This window comes from Cydia amplana, chromosome 5 (genome assembly GCF_948474715.1).
Source record: "Cydia amplana chromosome 5, ilCydAmpl1.1, whole genome shotgun sequence".
Lineage (NCBI taxonomy): Eukaryota > Metazoa > Arthropoda > Insecta > Lepidoptera > Tortricidae > Cydia > Cydia amplana.
Window position 1 is genome coordinate 15,201,681 of NC_086073.1, and position 22,045 is coordinate 15,223,725.

The 22,045-nt window shown below is 37.3% G+C and overlaps 1 protein-coding gene across 1 annotated transcript; it reads right to left on the bottom strand.

Annotated features, from left to right (window-relative positions):
• Positions 1 to 1,969: 1,969 nt before the first annotated feature.
• On the bottom strand, positions 1,970 to 7,771 carry LOC134648126 (tubulin glycylase 3A-like). The gene is made up of 9 exons (XM_063502597.1): positions 7,253 to 7,771; positions 6,985 to 7,178; positions 5,958 to 6,133; positions 5,193 to 5,633; positions 4,121 to 4,335; positions 3,844 to 3,934; positions 3,551 to 3,721; positions 3,226 to 3,479; positions 1,970 to 2,994 (listed from the first exon to the last, which is right to left on the bottom strand). Exons 1-9 carry the CDS (start codon positions 7,374 to 7,376, stop codon positions 2,021 to 2,023), a joined length of 2,640 nt encoding a protein of 879 aa, XP_063358667.1. The 5' UTR covers positions 7,377 to 7,771; the 3' UTR covers positions 1,970 to 2,020.
• Positions 7,772 to 22,045: the final 14,274 nt, after the last annotated feature.

Genomic DNA, 22,045 nt, shown 5'->3' on the forward strand with positions numbered 1-22,045 from the left:
GAAAAACAAAAGAACATCTCGCTTCGAATTATACTTTTTTTTAATGTCAATGAATAAACCTTAGCGGCCAGTAACGAAAGAAATTTTAGAAGAGGTTGTAAGATATCAATACCGAGAATATTTTGAACGCCCCTCGTAATCCATCCATCCACAACCATTTGGTGAAATCGATTGACTCTCTTTGTAAAAAAATATTATAATATATATTTAATTGTAGATAGGTAAGGGCTTATGGTGCCCTCTCTTTGAAAAATACAAGTTAAATTATTTTCAATATATCATTTAATTTGTGCTTCATAGTACGGATCGATTTGCAAAAAAAAATACTTAAAATCGAATACAACAATAACAATTTACTAATCGATATCAATTTAAATTCTAGTGTAAGTATATATGTAGGTATATGCTTACCTTCTTTAGGAGAAACTTTTTCTTACGTAACGGCGGCATGGTGAATGAGATATGACTATATCTCTTTTTAGTTTTGTTGATGTTATTTATATTTTGTAAAAACAAGAAAACGGCAATAAATTAGTACCTAAAGCCCTAACTACACATAGGGCTGGACGAAGAAAACTAGATCGGAATCAATCGATATAAATGCTATAAAATTCGTATACTTATGTGTAGGTATGTACGTGGTATGTACGCTATAGCTGCCGTGACATCAATCTTTGCACATTTATGTAAGTAGCAGTTCGAACTCTTTTTCTGGGCTAGCCGTCTTAAAGGGACGCCGATTGGAAGGGTTTTTTATCGAGGAAACGGTTGTCCGGTCCCTGGAAAGTACTAACTGTGAAACATTACCAATCAAATCCAAATGAACATTAATTAAATATTTATTATTAAAAACCATCATTTAAAAGAGAATTCTGCCAGATAACATGGGGAAACAACTCAATTGCATCAAAGTTTGCCACTCTTGTGGATGCAACTTTCTCATCGGGGTTAGAAGAGCGTCTTTACGACGTGCAGTGTGGTTAAAATTGTTAAAAATATACCTATATTATTATAGATTATAGGCATAGGTAGGTACAGTTACACACCTCCAGTTAGCAGTACAGTTACCTAATCAAAAGTTGATATCATGTTATACTTTTTTTATAGGTATGTATCGGTTACAGATATACTCTTACCTCATTTTAACATGGATGTTGGAGTTTTATTTATTAAATTTTGTATTGTTTTTGTAATTTACATTTCTAATTTATCTTAAGTTACGTGGTATTTATTTTACGGTTTGAAGTTTGTAAATAATATGAAGTGACAGATTTGACAGATAATGACATTTTATTTCTTTTACTTTATGACAAAATGCTGTACTTAGTATGAGGTATGTTGTCACGCTAAATTGTAATGGAATGTGTTACACATTGTAATTTGTGTAATTTTCAAAATCTTGACCAAGGAAGGGACTAGGTGGCATGGAGAGGGATCCGGGGTTCAGGCAGAGCATCTGAAAGAATAATTTTAAAATATAACTTTAATAATAGGTACCTTCATTAATTACAATAGAATTTGAAGTTGCCAACAATTTTCACGAATAAAAATAATTCTAACACTTAAAACTAATTGTATATTATGTAACATAAATATAATATTTCAACGCCTTGCAAAATATTTTCAGATTTTTTTTTCTGTGTAAAAAGCATGTAGATACATAGGTACTAAAAATGTATATTACCTAAATACAAATTTCTTCCAAGAAGTTTAATAAAATTGTTTAAATACCTATGGATGCTTGAATCTAAAGGGCAGTGTTTTGAATGCGAATACAATATTATTATTGTTATTTTATCTTCTTATAATTTTGTACTTATCTTGTCGTTTAGTGGAGTCACAACATATCAACGCTTTGCAAAATATTTTAAAACAATTTTTTTTTGTGGATTAAGCATGTACCTACGTAAAATGTAGGTATAGTATACATTTCGTCCATAAAGTTTGATTAAATTGTTTAAATATGGGATGCTTGAATCTAATAAGGGCAGTGTTTAGAATGCGAATTCATACCATATTATTATTCTTTTATCTTTTTATTATTTTGTGTCTCGTCGTTTAGAGGAGTCACAACTACGCGGTAAGGGGCGTATATGGAGGTGCAACTCTCCGAAAACTTTATAGCTTTTTGCTTATTCCTATTTTCATCACGCAGTTTACAGATGTTCCTACCGACCGCACTAAGTTTTTTAATCGGATCCGCCTCGTTGGCGAAAGGCCGCGAGCTCAGGGGTTCTAATAACGTTCTATTATTCGAGCTAATTATGCCAGACTTAGTTTGTCGCAATGGTACAATGTTCTCAGACCTATTAGCAATTTTGTTCTGAACGGATATGGTTGAACGCAGAATACTGGCCGTTTCTCGTTCCCATTCGATAGGATCTATGTAGCAACGCTTGTTACCGACCGACCTGTCAACCTTGGGCTTCTCCGCTTTGCTGGCCGATTCGGTCCGGTATTTGCCGATGTGCTTAGCGGACTGCGTGTCCTCGGGCCGGCAGCATGAATGGGGCACGACGCGTCGCTTACACTCTGTGTTTTTTTCCCGTCTTCCTCGATGCGTCCTAGAAGAGATCGCCGAGGAGTTACGTTTTTTCCCGCCGTTTTTCAACGCGAGACCTGATTTAACGACAGTGATAGCTTGGCGTACCATGAAAGAGTCCTTGGCTGCAAGAAGGAGGCTGTCCTTGTTGGTGGGCAGTGCGTCGTAGGGATTTAACCAGGAGAGGAAGTCTGTGATGATTGGTCCGCTGTACTCCGGAGGAATCGGTTTGTCTTCCGCTATTAGTGCGTCATCAGATGGCATTCGCTGCACGATTGGTGTGGTGCTTCTTTGTTCATACTTATACTGTTTCAACTTGCTCTTCAATAGTTTTTTGCCATTGATACAAAGAGACAAGCCAAGATATGCTGGCGCTTTGGGAATAAACTGCCTGTACGCTAGTTCAAATGTTCCCGTATCGGCTTCAGGGTTGGTGCGTCGATCTAGCACGACTGAAAAAAAAAATAGTCGTTATATTCATTTTTGATACAAGCTTTGCTTTTTGCTTACCTACTTTTCATTAGATAGCCATTTACTTAAACAAGCTAAAACTAAATTCCACATATGATGACGATTTAGATCTTTGACCTAGATGAGCCGAATTTCAGCTCAACCGGAACACAGGAAGTCAAATCAATGTTATTATCTCAGTAAGCTTCTTCTTCTTTTTAATAAAATCTAACCTTTTATAACATCTTCCAGACATTGTGGGCATAGCCGCGCTGTGACCGAAGTTGTTGGCGCCAAATCAGGGCTAGAGTTGATCTCTATAAGCCACGGCGTGAAGTCATCAGTCAACATAAAATCGGCTCCGTACAGTTCGAAGCTGTTCTGCCTCTTGTCCATCGAGTCTTGACAGGCCAGCATCGCTCCGATGAGACACTGCTTCATGCCTGGATATATTTTAGAATCCCACAACTCATGTTTTCCAATCTGTCTTCAGAACAAAAACATATTGAACGCAATAAATTAGCATGTTGGCTATAGTGAAAACATTTTCATACTTACCTCAAGTAAGCTTTGAAAGTGTGGCAATCCCACATGTTTTCGTCTGGCAGGGCCTTGTCTCTTTCGCCGTTGTTCTTGTATTTGGCCTGAACAGCGTTATTAGTGAGATGAACGGACTCGTGGTAGTTTGATAAACTGAATATTTGGGAGCTAAACCTTAGGTAACTGTCTCTGAAATAATCGCTTCGTTAGAACTCTAGGTAGAGAATTCTCCAAGGAATTACAATTGTATCAAATAAGAACAAATTTTAGGTGAGGATGCAAATCTAAGCGATTGCTGACAAATTACTTACTTATAGACCCAGATCGTCAAGGGTTGACAGCAGGTGATGAGGAACCATTGCCTTATATCGAATTTGGTGTTATAGATGACCAGTGGATTCTCTGAAAGGACATAAATAAGCATATAAAAAACGGATGAATACTGTTATCTCACGTAAAAATAATTCTACTACAGACCAACTGCTGAAACAGATCATAAATGTAATTTCACCTACTCTTTCACGAAAACGTCTAAAGACATCAGCTGTAAGGTAAAAAAGTCTTTGAAATATATCTACATTATCTTACCTATATATTTCTGCACAACGTATCTACTTTTCACGGCCGTTGGGATATTAATGAGGCCTATGATGTCCTTGATATTGTTCATGAGCTGGATGCCTCGGCCGCGGCACTTTGCCCCGGGCTTCACTATCCATATGTTCAGTACACCATCAATGTCTATTTGTGGCCAGTACTTCGTCATTGTGGCTAGGAGTTTCACCGCCTTTCGTTCTAGGTGCCTGGACAAAGTAATAATAGTTAATTTTACTTCGATAATTAATCTGTTGGAACCTTCTATCTGTTGGATTGGAACTTAGAAGGCAAATATCACTTTTTTTCTCGGGCTAAAAAAAAAATGTAAAAATTTAAGAAAATCAGGTCCCCGGATACAAGTTAAGGTCGGGTTGCAGTCCGTCGGTACCGGACCTTAGTCCTAATATTCATTACCTTGTAATTACTTATACATATAATTAATATAAAATGTCATTAGGTAGGTATGTCACGCAACTTGCCTATTAATAGATTCACTATATTTACCGGTTAGTAATAGAAATATTTACCGCAAGTATGCATAATGTTTATGTTAATAAATGAGTTGGTTACCTCATAACTCGTGTATACAATGACGATATCATTATCATCTCGATTGTTGATATTAAAAATATGAATGTACCTAAGAAGTAGGTACCTCCATGCCCACGGTTGGGTAGTTGGAAGGGCACGTATCCCTGGACCGATAGAAAACCGGCAGGGTTTATACTCGTACTACTAACCTAACATATAATAATATTGGTGACTATAACAACGAATTTTCCTTGGAGGAATTAAAGGCCATCCTTACCTAAGTCTTACGAAATGATGGATCATGAATGGAATAAACATCAATGCACAATCGCTTATGTTGAATCCAAACACACCATTAATACATATATTCAAGCTAGTAACACGACATAGGTACTAGCAGAAACACAAACAATGACTCACTAGAAAACTCATTACGTAATGCATCTTTATAGCGGAAATATGCGATAGTTCTGCTTTATGTTTAAAACGCTGATGATCTCAGTGATTTAGGCAACATGAACATACAACATACCTTATGCTGGTATTCTTCTCTTCCGCAAATTTGGCCTTTTCGTGCACGAGCAAATAATGATGTGTAAGAAACTGGTCCCACTCGTGTTCCCAAACATGCTGAGCTTGCTCCTTCATATCATCAATGTCTTTATGCGTGAAGAAAGCAATGTATTCGTTCAGACGATTTAACGCAAATTCTATAGCTGAGAATGGAACCTTTCCGTGGCTCGTGATTAGATTGCCCTCGCCGCTGGCTTGCAAACTGCTCGATAGCCATTTAAGGATGCTGATGCAAGCGGTTATTCTAAAGTCGTCTATGAATTCATCGAGGCTATCTGGGTTATGGATATTGTAGCAGCGGGGGAATTTGGTCAGCGCTACTCCTGGCTCCGTGTACCAGTGCATTTGGGTTAGAGAAGCTGTCAACCCTTCTTTAGTGGTGAAAAGCGACCTACAAAACCTGTATGAAATTTAAAGCAAATGAATATTTATTTGTCGACCGAGCGAATTTGATACGATTTGTTAATCCAAACTTCGTAAAAGCATCGCAGCACCGAGATGAAAAAAATAATGGATATGAGAATATTTTACACGTCCGTAGACTCTTTAATATTACATTCCATTCTACCCCAATGTCCAATGTATAGATATTATTTTCATATTGTACAAAGTAATTTAGGACTGTGTAACGTGTGTGTAACTTAAGCCGCTAATAAAACAAATAGGTTCAATAAAAATGTTTTCATTGAACCTTATTTGTATTATTAGTATTCAAAGGAAATACCTGCTAAGAATGACCTCTTTGTTGCTAAGTAACCAATCGTACTTGTCCCGTTTCGTAGTCCAGAGAAAGTCAACTGAATGGTGCTCCATGAATTTGTAGAGAATCAGTCGTTCCACTTTGGAAAGTTCTTTTCTTGAAGCTCCTTTTGGATCTATGTTCGTAGGGGGGTGGCGGACCTTAAAATAAAAACTCCGAACCGGTAAGTAGGTAAATAAAGGTGTGAATTATCAGGTAAATTCAAGTCACTTACAAGTGTCAGATAGTTACGAAAATTAACTCTGGTATAATGTTATTAAGGAATTTCAGAAATTATCGACGTTTGGGGGTGAATTGGAGTTACGAATTAGAATACAGCTTGCGCCCGTTCGGCAATGCCGGCCACTGATATATAGATAATAAAATAATATCTACCTAACTAAAAAAAGCGGCCAAGTGCGAGTCGGACTCGCCCATGAAGGGTTCCGTATTTAGGGGATTTATGACGTATTAAAAAAAACTACTTACTAGATCTCGTTCAACCCAATTTTCGGTGGAAGTTTGCATGGTAATGTACATCATATATTTTTTTTAGTTTTGTCATTCTCTTATTTTAGAAGTTGCAGGGAGGGGGGGGGGGGGGGGTACACAAATTTTACCACTTTGGAAGTGTCTCTCGCGCAAACTATTCAGTTTAAAAAAATGATATTAGAAACCTCAATATCATTTTTGAAGACCTATCCATAGATACCCCACAAATACCCAACACGGGTTTGATGAAAAAAAAAATTTTGAGTTTCAGCTCTAAGTATGGGGAACCCCCAAAATTTATTGTTTTTTTTTTCTATTTTTGTGTGAAAATCTTAATGCGGTTCACAGAATACATCTACTTACCAAGTTTCAACAGTATACGGACGGACAGACAGACGGACAGACGGACAGACAGACATGATGAATCCATAAGGGTTCCGTTTTTTGCCATTTGGCTATGGAACCCTAAAAATAGGGCTCTACGTTACGATCACTATTTTATTGTGCCAGCTGTTTTTACCTTATGGGCCTCATATTTCTCCAACCAGCCCCGCTCCAAAAGCGCCCTCCGCACCGCGGGGAACCCTCCCCCCTTGATCATGAACACCTTGCGGTCTCGCATGGCGATGTCCGCTAGCTTCTTGAGCTCATGCCATCTCTCGTTGCTTACCCAGCTTCGGTACTGTTTTAGCTGCTCGGCTGATGTTGACGTTTCTGATTAAACAGTAAAATGTATGTATCACACCTGCCTTATTACTGCACTCATAATTTAGTAAGACAAGACAAACCTGGACCATTTTCAGACTTGCACAGAGAGATAGCGCTCGTCGGTCGCAGTTCCTTCTTAGCTGTACTATCTTTATGCAGCTTAGAGTCCGAGACGCTCTCTTCCAGCTCCATCGTTAATGCCATGCGCGGCAGCCTAGACAGGGACACCTGCAACAAGTACCAGGCATTTTTGGCCAGTATATGTGCTTATACTCCCGTGGCTAAACCTCTACTGCCTCTAAATTTAACCCTGAAGTGCAATAACCTACTTCGCATTTAACCTACATCGGGGATCCTATCATTGAGGCTTCGGAGCACATCACCGCCTGGTACCTTAGTGACGTCACTGCTCGAGTACATTGCAAATCGTGCGGAATGTAGTTACGCGAACGCGGGAATTAATATACCGAAATTACATTTGGTGTACAACCGGGTCGCAGCTTCGAAAACTGGGTTAAAACAACGCAATAGCGTTTTGAAAATTTATATAAAATGTGGGTACTGTAATTTACTGTGACATACTTTCGACAACAGTCTATTTGATTGACATGCATAGGTGACTTTGTTGCTCTATAGTTGAGTTTATTTTTTAATGTTAACTTTAGACACGAGTTTCTTATCTAATGTAAATAACTAAATAGGTAAAAGGTCAAATATGGGTAGAAATACGAAATGCTTCGAGCAACACCGGCTTCCGACACGTAATTTGAGAAATTGAAAATAAAAATAAGTGGTTTTGAAGTAGGAAGGTATCATTTTTGATACAAAGCTTTTGAATGCGACTGTACTTTTTTACTATTTTATCACAGAGTTCCTATGGCTAAGTTCAACATCTGATCAAACGAGAAATTAAGACTAAGTACATATAAAATTATAAACTTCTTACTTATGTAAAAATGTGTGGCGACTTTATTTTATTTTATCACCGTTTATAACGGTCTCTAAAGTCAATTTTTTATTCGGTAGACTAAAATGACATTTCATAGTATGAACATAAAATGTCATTTCATACAATGAAATGTCATTTTAGTCTACCGAATAAAAAATAGACTTTAGTTGATCTTAGAAAGTTTTGACTTTGTATGAGATTTTGTAAAAAAGTTTAAAATGATTAATGATTTAAAATGTAATACCTACCTGTTAACATTTTATTTCCGAAAAAAAAAAACATTTGTACTTCTTTGTTGTATTTGTATTTATATTTGCACCATAACTTAAATTTCCTTCCGCTTTTCTGTTGCGTGAATGGAAAACCGGCGATGGGTTATTTTTTGGAATCTTCGCTATTAGGAACTAGAAGCGTGTTTTAGACCAATTAATTGCATGCCATTGAGGTAATTAACTTCCTTACTCGAATCGGAAAACCCGTTTTGTTACACAGGGAATTACGGTAATTACTTATTTGCATGGTCTAATAAAACATGGTCTTCTCTTCCCAGAGTGTCACTTGCTTACGTCACAATAACATTGCCACTTTATTTCAACATAACATGTTACATGGGTACATTATATCTATGGTTAATAAGTTAATTTATTTCTTTATAATTTAATAATTTTCATTTATATGTATTTTATCTTAAATTTTACAATAACACGTCATTTTTAATTATTCGTTAGCAATATCTTCCGATTCACAAAAGGAATTTCAGACGTTCGGGTAATTCTGTTTACACTACTGGCAACACAGGATAGCGCTGTCACATTTGACAATCCGCCATTTTGTCCCTGACCGACCGTCCTTGTCGAACGCGTGTTAATTGTTATTTCCTTCTCGCTCAGTGTCAGCAGTCGCAGTGTTTTCCAAACTTTTCACGTCGTAAGCTTCGTAATTAATGTTTTGTTACGAAAATGGTTGGCTGCTCTATTCGGAACTGTAAGAGTAGGAGTGAAAAGTGCAGTATAGATTTGTTTTATTTTACTATGTTTCTACATGAATAACTTAAAATTAATGCCGTTAAAATAATTTTCACTGTTGGTTAAAATTCTCCCACATTTTAAAGTTTGAGAACCTGTAAACAGCATGATGACGTAGGCAAGTGCCAGTTAGGTCATTCGCGAATCTCGGAATAGAGTACCAGGCGGAGTATATTATTATACCATGCTTATTTGTCAGTTAATTATAGGTACTACCTATCCATGCCAAATTGGAGCTTTGTGCCTTCTGGCATTAACGAGCACGGAGCAAAGCTGCGGACGAATAGACGCAGAGACAGACAGACGGACATAGCGAAACTAAGGGTTCCTAGGTGCAACCCTAATAAAGCAGATTGGCAAGTTTATGATAGGCGAACTAGATGGCGCAGCGCGGCCATACCTTTTTTATGGTTCAAGTAGATTATCCAACTTCAGAACTTAACAATGCTCAGCGCCATCTAATTCAGCAGCCAAATACAGGCCTTCAATATTCTGTAGGTACCTATACACTTTGGTCATCCTTTTTTACGTCTTAAATTCTCTGTTTGTTTCTCTTTCAAACAACAATGTTTTTAATAGAGAGAAACACGTACTGTTACAAGCATGGTTTCGTATAAGTACCTATGATTTATCTAAAAGTGCATATATTCATATTCTTTGTTTATAGCCACGAACTTGTTTGGATACTCATCTAATCCGAAGCGAAGATGTGTAGGAAGTGGCTCGTCCCACTTTCTGCTGTTTGCACAATGAAACACTTTAGATGGTTCCATGAGTCCGCCAGTGTGAAGATAGTCTTAGCTTCAGAAAAGTAAAGACAAGTTAATAGTAAAGACTACAGCTGGTCAACCAAATCTTGTCAGTAAAAAAAGGCGCGAAATTCAAATTTTCTATGGGACGATATCCCTTCGCGCCTACATTTTTCAAATTTGCCGCCTTTTTCTACTGTCAAGATCTGGTTGACCAAGTATAGTTTACCTACAAAGGTGTAAAGTATTAGGTCACCTATATATTAAGAAAATACCGTTGTTGGGTCACATCCACATCAGTCTGTCTCAGTTGTCCCAGTATTTAGAAAAAATATCGACTAGAATAATCTACTTTCCTAAAACTGTGGACTAATACGAATGTAACGTTTAGAAGACACTAGTTGGCGCATTAGAAAATCTCGACAGAAGCCACATTTCAGAGTGTGGGCCCGTATCTAGGGTAGCGCGAGTGGAGCGGCCGCTCTAGGCGCCGGATGGCAAGGGGGGCGCCAAAATGGCAAATGAGAAAAAAAAAAGTTTTAAAAGACGCGAGTGTGGCGGGGGCTCAAAATACGCTTGAAAACTTCAACGAAGGGTGCCAAAACCCGATTTCGCTCTACCCTGATCAAGGGCTCGGGCCGGCACTGGGAGTGTGAATGGGATGGTAGTGGGATGTTTATATAACAGGCACCAGTTGCTTGTTTCCGGCAGTACAATTTTTTATTAGGTTTCATGTTGGCCAACATAACGAATCATTTTTGTATAAATCCAAAGCTATTAAACAATCCAAGAACAATTCGATAATAAAAAAACAAAAGCTATTCCTCATTAAATGTTAATCATTCACAACATAAATTACTCTGTTTTTTGGCTATATGTGGACAGCACAACAGCATAAAAGTAATAACACACTACCGCGACGCACCGCGACCTTGGTGCTCTTGGAGGATATAATCAAACGGAGACGCCATGTCTGTAATTTTCTGTACAAAACAGTCTGCCGATTTTTGCGGGGGAGGGGAACGTCAAATGTATGCGTAACGTAAAAATAGCCATGTCAGATAAACGTCAGTCCATACATTGTGTATGACCGTTGGCCGCCTATTTTCGACAGAGGGGAAAGCCTGTTAATGGCTACTCCGTTTAGTTGTATCCTCCAAGTTGGTGCTCCGCGTTAATATTTTCCATGCTTATTGTGAACGTGGCCATAACAGTGCTGCCAGTCGTATTATTGTACTGAAAATGACAACAGTAAATATATTTTTTCACTCTGGCAATATTAATTATGACATGAAAGCAAGATGGCGAGTTCATCTCCGGTTGGATAGTTCTTTCTATGTTATTTAACGTATTCGGTGTCATTTTCGATCTTCCCTTTTCTGTTAATTCGATAAATAAATTATTTATATAAATCTGTGAGTAGTGTAACTGTGTTTTAAGCCTTGTAAGTGTATTAAAAAAATATCGGTGTGCATTTAACCCACCTGAGGAATGCTGGATCTTTCAGTGATTTGTGATTTGGTCAGGTGTTTTCGTTTTAGTCAAAATTAAAATTTTGTTCTTGCGCAGTGAGTGCAGTTGCCGAGTCCAGATGTATTTCTGCCGTGGGGATGTTAGATGTCGGGACTGTTTCCAATGTTGGGAAACAAAAGCGTGAACTATTTGTTTTGGTGACTGTGATAAAATAAATTTAAGAAGGTTGGACTGCGAGAGCCCCCGGCCACAGTGATGGCCTTCAGTGAGGTGAGTGTCTTGAAAAATTATGATAATAAATTCGTTTTCTGTATAAGTAAGCTATATACACTTCAACTTTGAAATCTAAATTATATTTGGCTTAATATTTTAATTATTTTCTCTATATTTGGCCTGCCCTACTTATAATAATAGTGTCAAGAAATGAATACTTCTTTCTGTTTGCATGCAAAGTTTTAAATTTAAATACATTTCCATCTGACCCAAATGACTCCTCAGCTTTACTTAATTTATGATTTTATAGTGTAGTTAATTCCTTTTTTATAGTGCTGGTTTACAGTAACAGAGCAATATTTAAACTGCTGTTTTTAAGTAATGTAGCAGGATAAAATGAGGTTAAACAAATGGTAAAATAGTTTACAACAATACAAATAAGATTCTTTACAGATTTGGTTAGGTATAATTTTCAGTGCCTTGTTGTCATCTTGTCTTACCATGTTGTGTAACTGTATTTCCTGGAGATATGATTCTAACACAAATGTGTTTGAGTACAAATAATGATGACTTTTACATGGCATTTGATTTAGACTGAATTTGTATTTGACATTCAATACAATTGTGCATTAGACTTCATTTTAATAACTTGTTAAATAGCTTTAAAAACTTGTTTTAGAAAAAAAGGCGTTTAATATATATATCAAGTATTACATGACTAACCATTGAATGTACTGAATACCTATGTTTGAGAATCTAGTAAATATTCCTTAAGACATTCACTGTATGCGCTACAAGCATAGCGTATAACTCATTTTTTCCCATTTGTAGCGTCAAGCGCCTACTATCAGAGAACCTGGCTAGTGGGTCGCTGACAGTGAATGTGTTTATTTTCTCTTAATTGGTCATTGAATGCAACTGCTGCTTAAATTTTTCCTAATATTATATACATATGTTGCATTGATTAAACATTTGGTTCAATATGCACATTTATATGTATATCTGTCACCTTTAGTAGTCAACTTTAACACATGTTTGCATATTATTATAGCATTATGCATTCTGCAGGTCTGAAAGAGCTAAAGGATTTTAATTTTAATGGAGATGTCAGAGATGTGGAACTTACATAATATATGCACACATAATATTCACAAAATATTTTGCCACATATACTCAATACAGTGAATTGTGTAATGATTTAACTATCCCACACTCTTGTTTTATTCCATGGATAAACGAATTTTGTCTTCAAGCTGGATATTCTGTTCATAATTGCTACTCATTTCAGGATACAGTATTGTAATTAAATCACAGGTTATTTTGATAGAAACCATATCCATCATTTAAGCTTTGAAATGTAATGCATAAATGAAACTACTGTTACAGCATTAAAATTCATTTAGACCATTCCGTTTGTTTATTGTGTTATTAGGGTTCCGTACCCAAAGGGTAACAACGGGACCCTATTACTAAGACTCCGGCTGTCTGTCCTCATCGAACGAACCGTGATAGCTAGACAGTTGAAATTTTCACAGATGATGTATTTCTGTTGCCGCTATAAGAACAAATACTAAAAACAGAATAAAATAAAGATTTAAGTGGGGCTCCCATACGACAAACGTGATTTTTGACCGAAGTTAAGCAACGTCGGGCGGGGTTAGTACTTGGATGGGTGACAATTTTTTTGCTTGTTTTGCTCTATTTTTTGTTGATGGTGCGGAACCCTCCGTGCGCGAGTCCGACTCGCACTTGGCCGGTTTGAATACCGATGAAGGAGACAAGTACGCATTTGCTGAACTGCAGTATACCTGGGTACACACATGCAGTATCTGCATTACAACTAAGGGCCTACCGTGACAATGCTATCTGCCTCTATCACTCAAATATGGAGATTTAGATTTTTGATTTTAGGCTCTTAGCATTGGAACTATAGCACATTTCCATATCTCAAGGGACACCAGCCCAGGCCCCTGTTGGTTGCAATGTAAAATAGGCAATAATCATGATTGATGGGCAGGTAGAAAGTCAAATTAACCAACCATTCAGTCAACACATTAGTAAGAACTGCGGCTGTATGTGTCCAAGTGTAGGATTGAATTGAATTGAATTGAAATTAAATTCAATTCAATATGTAAACAGTGCTGACTTAGGAAGAACACATAAATAAAAAGCAATTCTCTTTGATAAAAAGTACCTAAGTACATAACATACGAGGGGAGTTCAAAATATTCTCGGTATGAGAATGAAAACAAACAAGTACGAAAAGTTTGATATTTTTATTTTTCAATATACTCCCCCCCTATGTTCATACACTTAAAAGATCGATCAATTATTTTTTTTAATCCTGCATAAAAATATTTTTTATCTTTGGTGTAAAAATGCTCCTCCACTGCCGCCTTCAATGCTTCATCATCGGAAAATTTATTTCCACGCAGATCCTTTTTAAGATTGGGGAACAAAAAGAAGTCGCTGGGGGCTAAGTCCGGACTATACGGTGGGTGAGTAACAGTTTCAAACCCACATTCAACAATAGCTGCCTTGGCAATATGAGCAGTATGGACGGGGGCGTTGTCATGCAGAAGCATAACACCTTTGGTTAACTTTCCTCGCCTCTTTTCTTTGATTGCATCCTTTAATTGACGTAGAATGTTAGCGTAGTACTGTCCTGTGATATTTACACCTTTTTCTTTATAATCGATCAGTAATACTCCTTCACAATCCCAAAATATCGTGGCCATGACCTTGCCAGCTGAAGGGATGACCTTGAACTTCTTGGGATGAGCTGAACCCTTAATGTGCCACTGCATGGACTCTTGTTTACTCTCTGGGTCATAATGATGAACCCAGGTTTCATCTCCAGTAACTATTCTTTGCAGCACCTCATCAGGATTTTCACCGCACAGGTCAATAAAATCGGAACAACAAGCTACACGCATGTCTTTTTGAAGCCGAGTCAGCATTCGCGGAACCCATCTTGCACTTACTTTTGACATATTAAGATGGTCATGGATAATATCATGTACGGTACCAATAGAGAGATTGGTTACTTGTGCTATAGATTTTACCTTCACTCGACCATCTTCCAATATAAGTTTTTCCACTTTATCAATATTTTCTTGTGAAGTAGCTACTACAGGCCGGCCAGGTCTAGGGTCGTCTTCAACACTCTCCCTTCCACGTTTAAACTCGCTTGACCACTTTTGAATGGTAGATAAAGAAGGAGCAGACTCACGGTAAACACAATCCATTTCCTCTTTTATGGTTTTTTGATTTTTACCCTGTTTTGTCAAGAATTTTATCACGCATCGATGTTCTAATTTAGTTAACATTGTCAATTCCCACATGATGTTCATGTTTGTTCAGCAATTGCAGAAAAACAAAAGAACATCTCGGTTCGAATTATACTTTTTTTTAATGTCAATGAATAAACCTTAGCGGCCAGTAACGAAAGAAATTTTAGAAGAGGTTGTAAGATATCAATACCGAGAATATTTTGAACGCCCCTCGTATGATATGCTAGGTACTAAATATATTGCAAGAAGTACCTACCTAATACTATATCATTAAAGCTATGTCATGTATATGCAGTATATGACACCGTAAGATTGTGAACCCGTTAGTTTATAATCTAACGTAGGTTAGGTTAGGTTAGATTATAATCTCCCTACCGTCAGTTTATAATGTAACTAGCGAGATTATAATATGACGAGTGTTTACAATTTTACGGTGACATATATAAGATTATTTTCATTCTATAGATCAGTGGTTCCTAACCTTTTCAGTCCGGTCACCCCTATGACTAACTAGGGAACCTGATTTAACCCCTCCTCCCAATGGTAATAAAAAATAAAACGTGTACGTTTGTTGTATTGTTATATTAGGTTAGCTTCTTACCCCCGTAAAATACCAGTTTTACCGCCACGGGGGTAATTACCCCCAGGTTAGGAACCACTGCTATAGAACAATAAAACCCTATACCATAATTATGAACAGTGCAAAGTTGACGACATATATTTCCTTTACAATTTTGACCATAAGGTTAAGTTAAGCAAAATATACCATGTTAGGTATATTTTGCTTAGAACCCCTGGGGGTGCCTGGGGCTCCTTGGAATTCTAATCTTTTATTATGGCATGTATTGTTGGAAAAAATACTGTACCTACGTGTAATGGGATGCCTGCAGTTCAAAGCTTTCATAAATTATATAAATTTATATAAATTTCATAAAAAAACTATCGTGCTTTGCCCATCTTGTTTTATTAACTACCAATTTCGCCGCCGCATTGTCATAAGGGCTCAAGGCGTCCGGCGGCGGTAGGGCAGGTTCAACATCCTCCGGGGGTATTGCACGTCTGCGTCGACTGCACTTGCACTTTGTATGCAATCTTTATCGCCGATCGCTAATCCGTTACAGCTCTTTTGAACGTCTCTCTCGTCAATGTTGTTTTAGAACTTTGACTTGCATGAAACAAAGGAAGCCGGAGGCTGCATTCTTAAAAGAACTTTTGCTGTGTGCAGTGTGCATGATTGTGGCGCCGCTTGGAGGCTATAGGACATAACATAATAGTTATTTGACAGTTTACGTCTGTCGAATCAAATAGGTAAGTAGGTTATGTATGAGTAGATCCCATGAAAATTTTGACTCACGAAAGCTCAATTTTTCTCACGCCGTGTCTCTGATTTTAATCCTTCCGCCCATTTTGCACATATCCTGTATACGGGAATATAATTTTGATATGTAACAATGGGGATATACCTACATATATTATATTTATGGAATAGAATAAGAACTTTAGTCTCCGAAAAGTCCATGACACCAATTCCATGACGGGGACAAAAACGTTTCATTCATGACGGGAACGTAAGTTGTAAAGCTACCAATAAACTAAACTGTTGTAAAAACTGAAACACCTATTGCTTAGCGGGAGCGCAAGGTGGAAACGAGTTTCTAAGCTTAGCTTTGACCTCCCTCACCACTCAGCTATCCCACATCTCTGGTGCAAAATAAACCTCAATGGAGAATTCCCAGCATTTAATTATATGCCATTTAATTGCATGTAAACTTCCTCTATGCGCAGATAATAAAAGATTACACAACCGATTCAGTTTGGGATCGCGTCACGCGGCATATCAGCAGTCATCGTCTGACGCAACAACCGTTATCAATTCACACGGTCTGTTTATTATTATGCAGCGACTACTTAGTGAGGTTATTTAGCTTTAGGTGAAACATCCTCGGCTTTCATAAGAATCGTTTAAGCCAGGTTCCCACGGTGCGATTGTTATTCCGAGCGAGTTAGGCGCTTCGTGCGTTGAGCGTTAGCCGTTTATTCCTATCGTTTGAGCGTACACGACTTAAACAATCAGGCAAACCACTGTAGATTTGCTCTCTGATTGTGTTCGGTTGCTACGGATCTCGAGGTAACTGTTGCACAGGTATGCTTTAGCATTAGACTCGCCCGTGCTCTAAAAAGCATTAGGAATATAGCCTAACGTTGCGTGAGTTGTGACGTTTTCGGAAGTCATCGTGACGGTAGATGGCAGCGATAGTCGGAGATCCTATGGGAAATCAACCACTGCCCACCTGAAAAGCGGCCAAGTGCGAGTCGGACTCGCCCATGAAGGGTTCCGTATTTAGGCGATTTATGACGTATAAAAAAAAACTACTTACTAGATCTCGTTCAAACCAATTTTCGGTGGAAGTTTACATGGTAATGTACATCATATATTTTTTTTAGTTTTATCATTCTCTTATTTTAGAAGTTACAGGGGGGGGACACACATTTTACCACTTTGGAAGTGTCTCTCGCGCAAACTATTCAGTTTAGAAAAAAAATGATATTAGAAACATCAATATCATTTTTGAAGACCTATCCATAGATACCCCACACATATGGGTTTGATGAAAAAAAAATTTTTGAGTTTCAGTTCTAAGTATGGGGAACCCCAAAAATTTATTGTTTTTTTTCTATTTTTGTGTGAAAATCTTAATGCGGTTCACAGAATACATCTACTTACCAAGTTTCAACAGTATAGTTCTTATAGTTTCGGAGAAAAGTGGCTGTGACATACGGACGGACAGACAGACGGACAGACAGACAGACATGACGAATCTATAAGGGTTCCGTTTTTTGCCATTTGGCTACGGAACCCTAAAAATGACAAAAAGTAAGTTAAATAGGTCAATCAACTTTTATCTTGTTGTTCTACCTTTGTCAACAATTTTGACGTGGTTTGTTAGAAAAATGGCTGTCATAAATTCTGCTAGGCATATAAGCGGGGAATTACATGTCGACTTCTACTAGTCATGGGTTAAGGTACATAATGATCTGGAAACAGCTGCCCGGTTCCTTTTTATGAAGTGTTAGCGAGAGATAACGTACAGTAACTATCGCCGCGACACTTTGGAGTGCGAGCTCTCCTCTCGATTTACATAATCTAGACGTAGTATTCTATTTGAGCCCGACCCCGATAGTGACGGCTATTGTCCGATTTATTTCAAAAGTCATATAATACATCTTAATTTCAAATAATAATATCAGGTTATTTGACTTATTTGTATTAATAAGGTTTTTAAAGTGGAAAAGTAGCCGTAATGCCTGCCGCAGTGCAGGCCCGCTAATAACATATTTACTAAGCGTGCCAGTAATAGAGTTTAATAGCGCATCTTGTACTACATGTAGTCTGTTATTGATTGTACAATTATATAGACGGAGTAGCCAGTTCGTTTTCTGATTTATTTTTATCGCTATTTTTAACGAGTGCCTGTTGGGAAACCGAATTATGGGCAGTAAACGTTCTTTGGATAATAAAGGGCCGATCCGGATTGGAAACAATAAATAGGATCAAAGCAATCGGTAATTGGCAATTAAGAGAAGCGGCCGAGGCAATAAGTAGACGGGCAGATAAAAACCCTGCCTATACTTATTGGCATTTCAAAAATAACTCTACGTACCTATGTACGCGGTACCTATGTATCTACACTTTGTTACCCGGAATTTATTCTATGCCATCGAATACGATCAATATACCATGTTTTTATTGTCAGAATGTTTGATAAAACCTTCATTTTTATTATTCTACTAGTATCACTACTTTCACTAAAAGCTTCCGCATAACTAAGTTAATAAACTGATTGACTCTTTTTAGTGCTTTCATTAAAAAAAGGTCGAGTTTAATCTGTTTAATGAAACTATACACGAACCAGAGCTATATTTTCTAGTTTCATTAAACTCCATTCAGTAAATTTCTATTTATTGAAACTATTGTGAAACCAATTACCTAATTACAATGGAATTAATGGTAATGATAGAACAAGTAAGCAATTGGGAACACACAGGATACAGCATTCAGTAGCTCGACTACTGTAGTAGTGTTAATTTACTATTACTATTGCAGTATGCGGCAGTTATCTAAATGGGTCGTGGTTTCCTTGTAGGGCCTCTGTCACACGTCACACGCCAGTGAGAGTGTTTCCGATATCAGTTGTAGCGTGAGACTAGGTATTGAATATCAGTTATAACAGTTTTTTTTGGTGCTACTCATTGTGCCCGCGTAAGGATGGGATCCTTGCCTAAACCTCCGTAGACGAAAAGCCTCTGCTTAGTGTTTTATTAGTGATAGGGAATCCCAAAGTAATTAACTATTGAAGAGAGGATTTTGACAATACCATATTGTAGAACTGCAACTTGGGTATTTTGGTTTGTTCTCTACCTTGGCAGTGACAGCTTAGTGCAGTGGTTCCTAACCTTTTCAGTCCGGTCACCCCTATGACTAACTAGGGAACCTGATTTTACCCCTCCTCCCGATGGTAATAAAAAATAAAACGTGAACGTTTGTTGTATTGTTATATTAGGTTAGCTTATTTACCCCCGTAAAATACCAGTTTTATCCCCACGGGGGTAATTACCCCCAGGTTAGGAACCACTGGCTTAGTGGATCAAGACCCGTAGACACGTTTGTGTAATTAAATAAGTGGATCAAGTCACATCAAGTGTCCCTCTTCTTCTTATTTATTTTACTAATGCATAGTAGTTGAATTCAAGGATTTGCCACAAATAGGTAACTACCCACATCCAGGCTTTAATTTGGAACATAAACACGCTAACTGAATGCGGGCTCGCCTCGGATGTTTGCATTGTGGCCACTAAACTTTAATGAAATTCCAAGTATTTAAACTCCGTATTTGAGAATTTGCCAAAGGCATTCCTTGCGAAGGGAACTTTACAGCTGGTTCGATGTTTAATCAATATTAAAATTCCAAAATACCTTCGACATTGTTTCGTTTAATATTCTTTGGTCATTCTTACAACCCTTTGTTTCAACAACAGTGATAATTGAAAATGCGCGACGTGGTTTAGTACATTTCATACTAAAACCACTAATTATGAGTAATCGTCAATCGTGGCAACTTCCACACATTAATATACTTCATGCGAACAGGTGCGCAAACTAATAACTGGTACTAAATCAATTAATTAAAAACGTACGCCAACTACTTGTCAATGATGACAAGATATCGTATCGACCTGGAAATAATGCAAAAGAAAATACATGAGACACAGAAAAAAGAAACTACTTATGTGCGCCTATTGTATTTATGCTATTTGTCGATTCAACATGATCTTCTTGGGATTAAAGTTCTTATTAAAACGGTATACAAACCGGTTCCTTTCTTGAAAGAAAGTATGTATAAGTAAATTTATCTCTTTTTATGATATTAAAAATATTTTTCCTGTGCCATGTCCACCGCAGTTTCATCATCGAAAAAATATCAATAGGTGTTGTTCCCGTCATCTTGCCGGTTACAAGAAAATCCCAGTTAGTCAGTCGTGCGCGCAAGGTCGTCGACCCGGACTTATCAACATCAAACTTGTAGTTAAGGTTCTCGCCCGTACCAACGTATTTGCATAGGAACCGCTCTTTGCTTTAAATATAAAAACAAACTAGAAATTTAGATTTGGCTTTACATATTTTGTTTAACGCCGCGCCGTTACGTTTGATTTCACGTTGGAGAGTAGGCACAGTCGGGTTCATAGATATGTTTACATTTCTTCACCTTAATCCATTGCAATAAGTACTGCTGCTATTTTTTCTTTTAATAACATATTTTTTAAAGGTATCACAACATTATCTAATATTTGCCTCTTATATTCTAATTCACTTAGTCTCACTACTATAGCGACCTGGCCCTCGCCTTAAAGCAACATAATCATTACTTACAGTAATTAAATACAAAAAATAGAATTTTACCAGCCCAATAGTCTGAAATATCAGAATTAAATGGATGTGTTATACTTGTTATAGCTGAAGTGGTGAAATGCGAGTATATTGAATACACCTTTGAATATCATCTATTCTATTTGATGCTGACATTGCCCACTGTGCAACTTAACACTGTGAGTTCTAAAGAACCACTGTAACGTAACGTAACCTACCCACACAAGAACTAGCAGTCGAGTCAACTCATAAGGAGTTGGATAATTCCAAAGAAACTGTTAGACATGTTTGTTTTGCGTCGGTAAATAATGCTTCAGAAGTACAACCTTAATTTTGACTCTCCAGATAAAACATTTTTTCGAACGGCTTGTTTGTTCTGTATGTCGTTGGCTTTTAAAGCCGATTTGCCTAAAATGTCTTAAATATCTTTATAGTGTTTATACATTCAATCAGGTAATATCTGTTCTGAAATCGACATTAAATTACCTAGAACGCTATTAGATATTGTTTTCTAAATTTGTTGGAAGTACTAAAGCGATGAGAGTTTATCATTTTCGTATCTAGATGATTATTTTATCGGTCAAACCAGCCAGGCGCAAGAGTCAAGTAATAAAGCAAATAAGAGATTTTAAAAAGTTTATTATAGGTATTGTTGGCCCGTACTGTATGTTATTTATATTATAATTAAGAAAACAATTTTAATCTTAATTGATCGTAAATCCTCGAAAAATGTTTCTTGAACGGGCAGTAAATGTCAAAGATATTCTATAATATTAACTCGATTCGTTGGTGATGGTATTGATGCTGTTAAAATTGCTAATAATAAGGTACATTGCAATTAATGTAAGCATATCAGGCGGCGTAATACGCCATAGTGCGGCATAAATAGCTCTTATAATTGTATCGTTGATCGAACTGACAATCTATTACATTACCAACATGGGGATTGTTTGTTTGCAATATAGAGATCAAATAATCACCTCTGACCTCGCTTCGTGATCTATGTGAACCGCGAGTCCGAGTGAAAGGAGTGGTCCAGTATTACCCAGCTAATAGCTAGGTTGTAAGAGCTACTATTGTGATGACGTACTACAAAATAAATGCTTTAAAGCATTGTGTACTAGTTACACTAACAACTATTTATTAAAGCTGTGTTTGTATAGGATATAATCTCATAAGTCCATTATTTTTTGTCGGGGCCATCTCTTACGTGTAGATAGTACGAGTGTGAATATGCCACTTGGG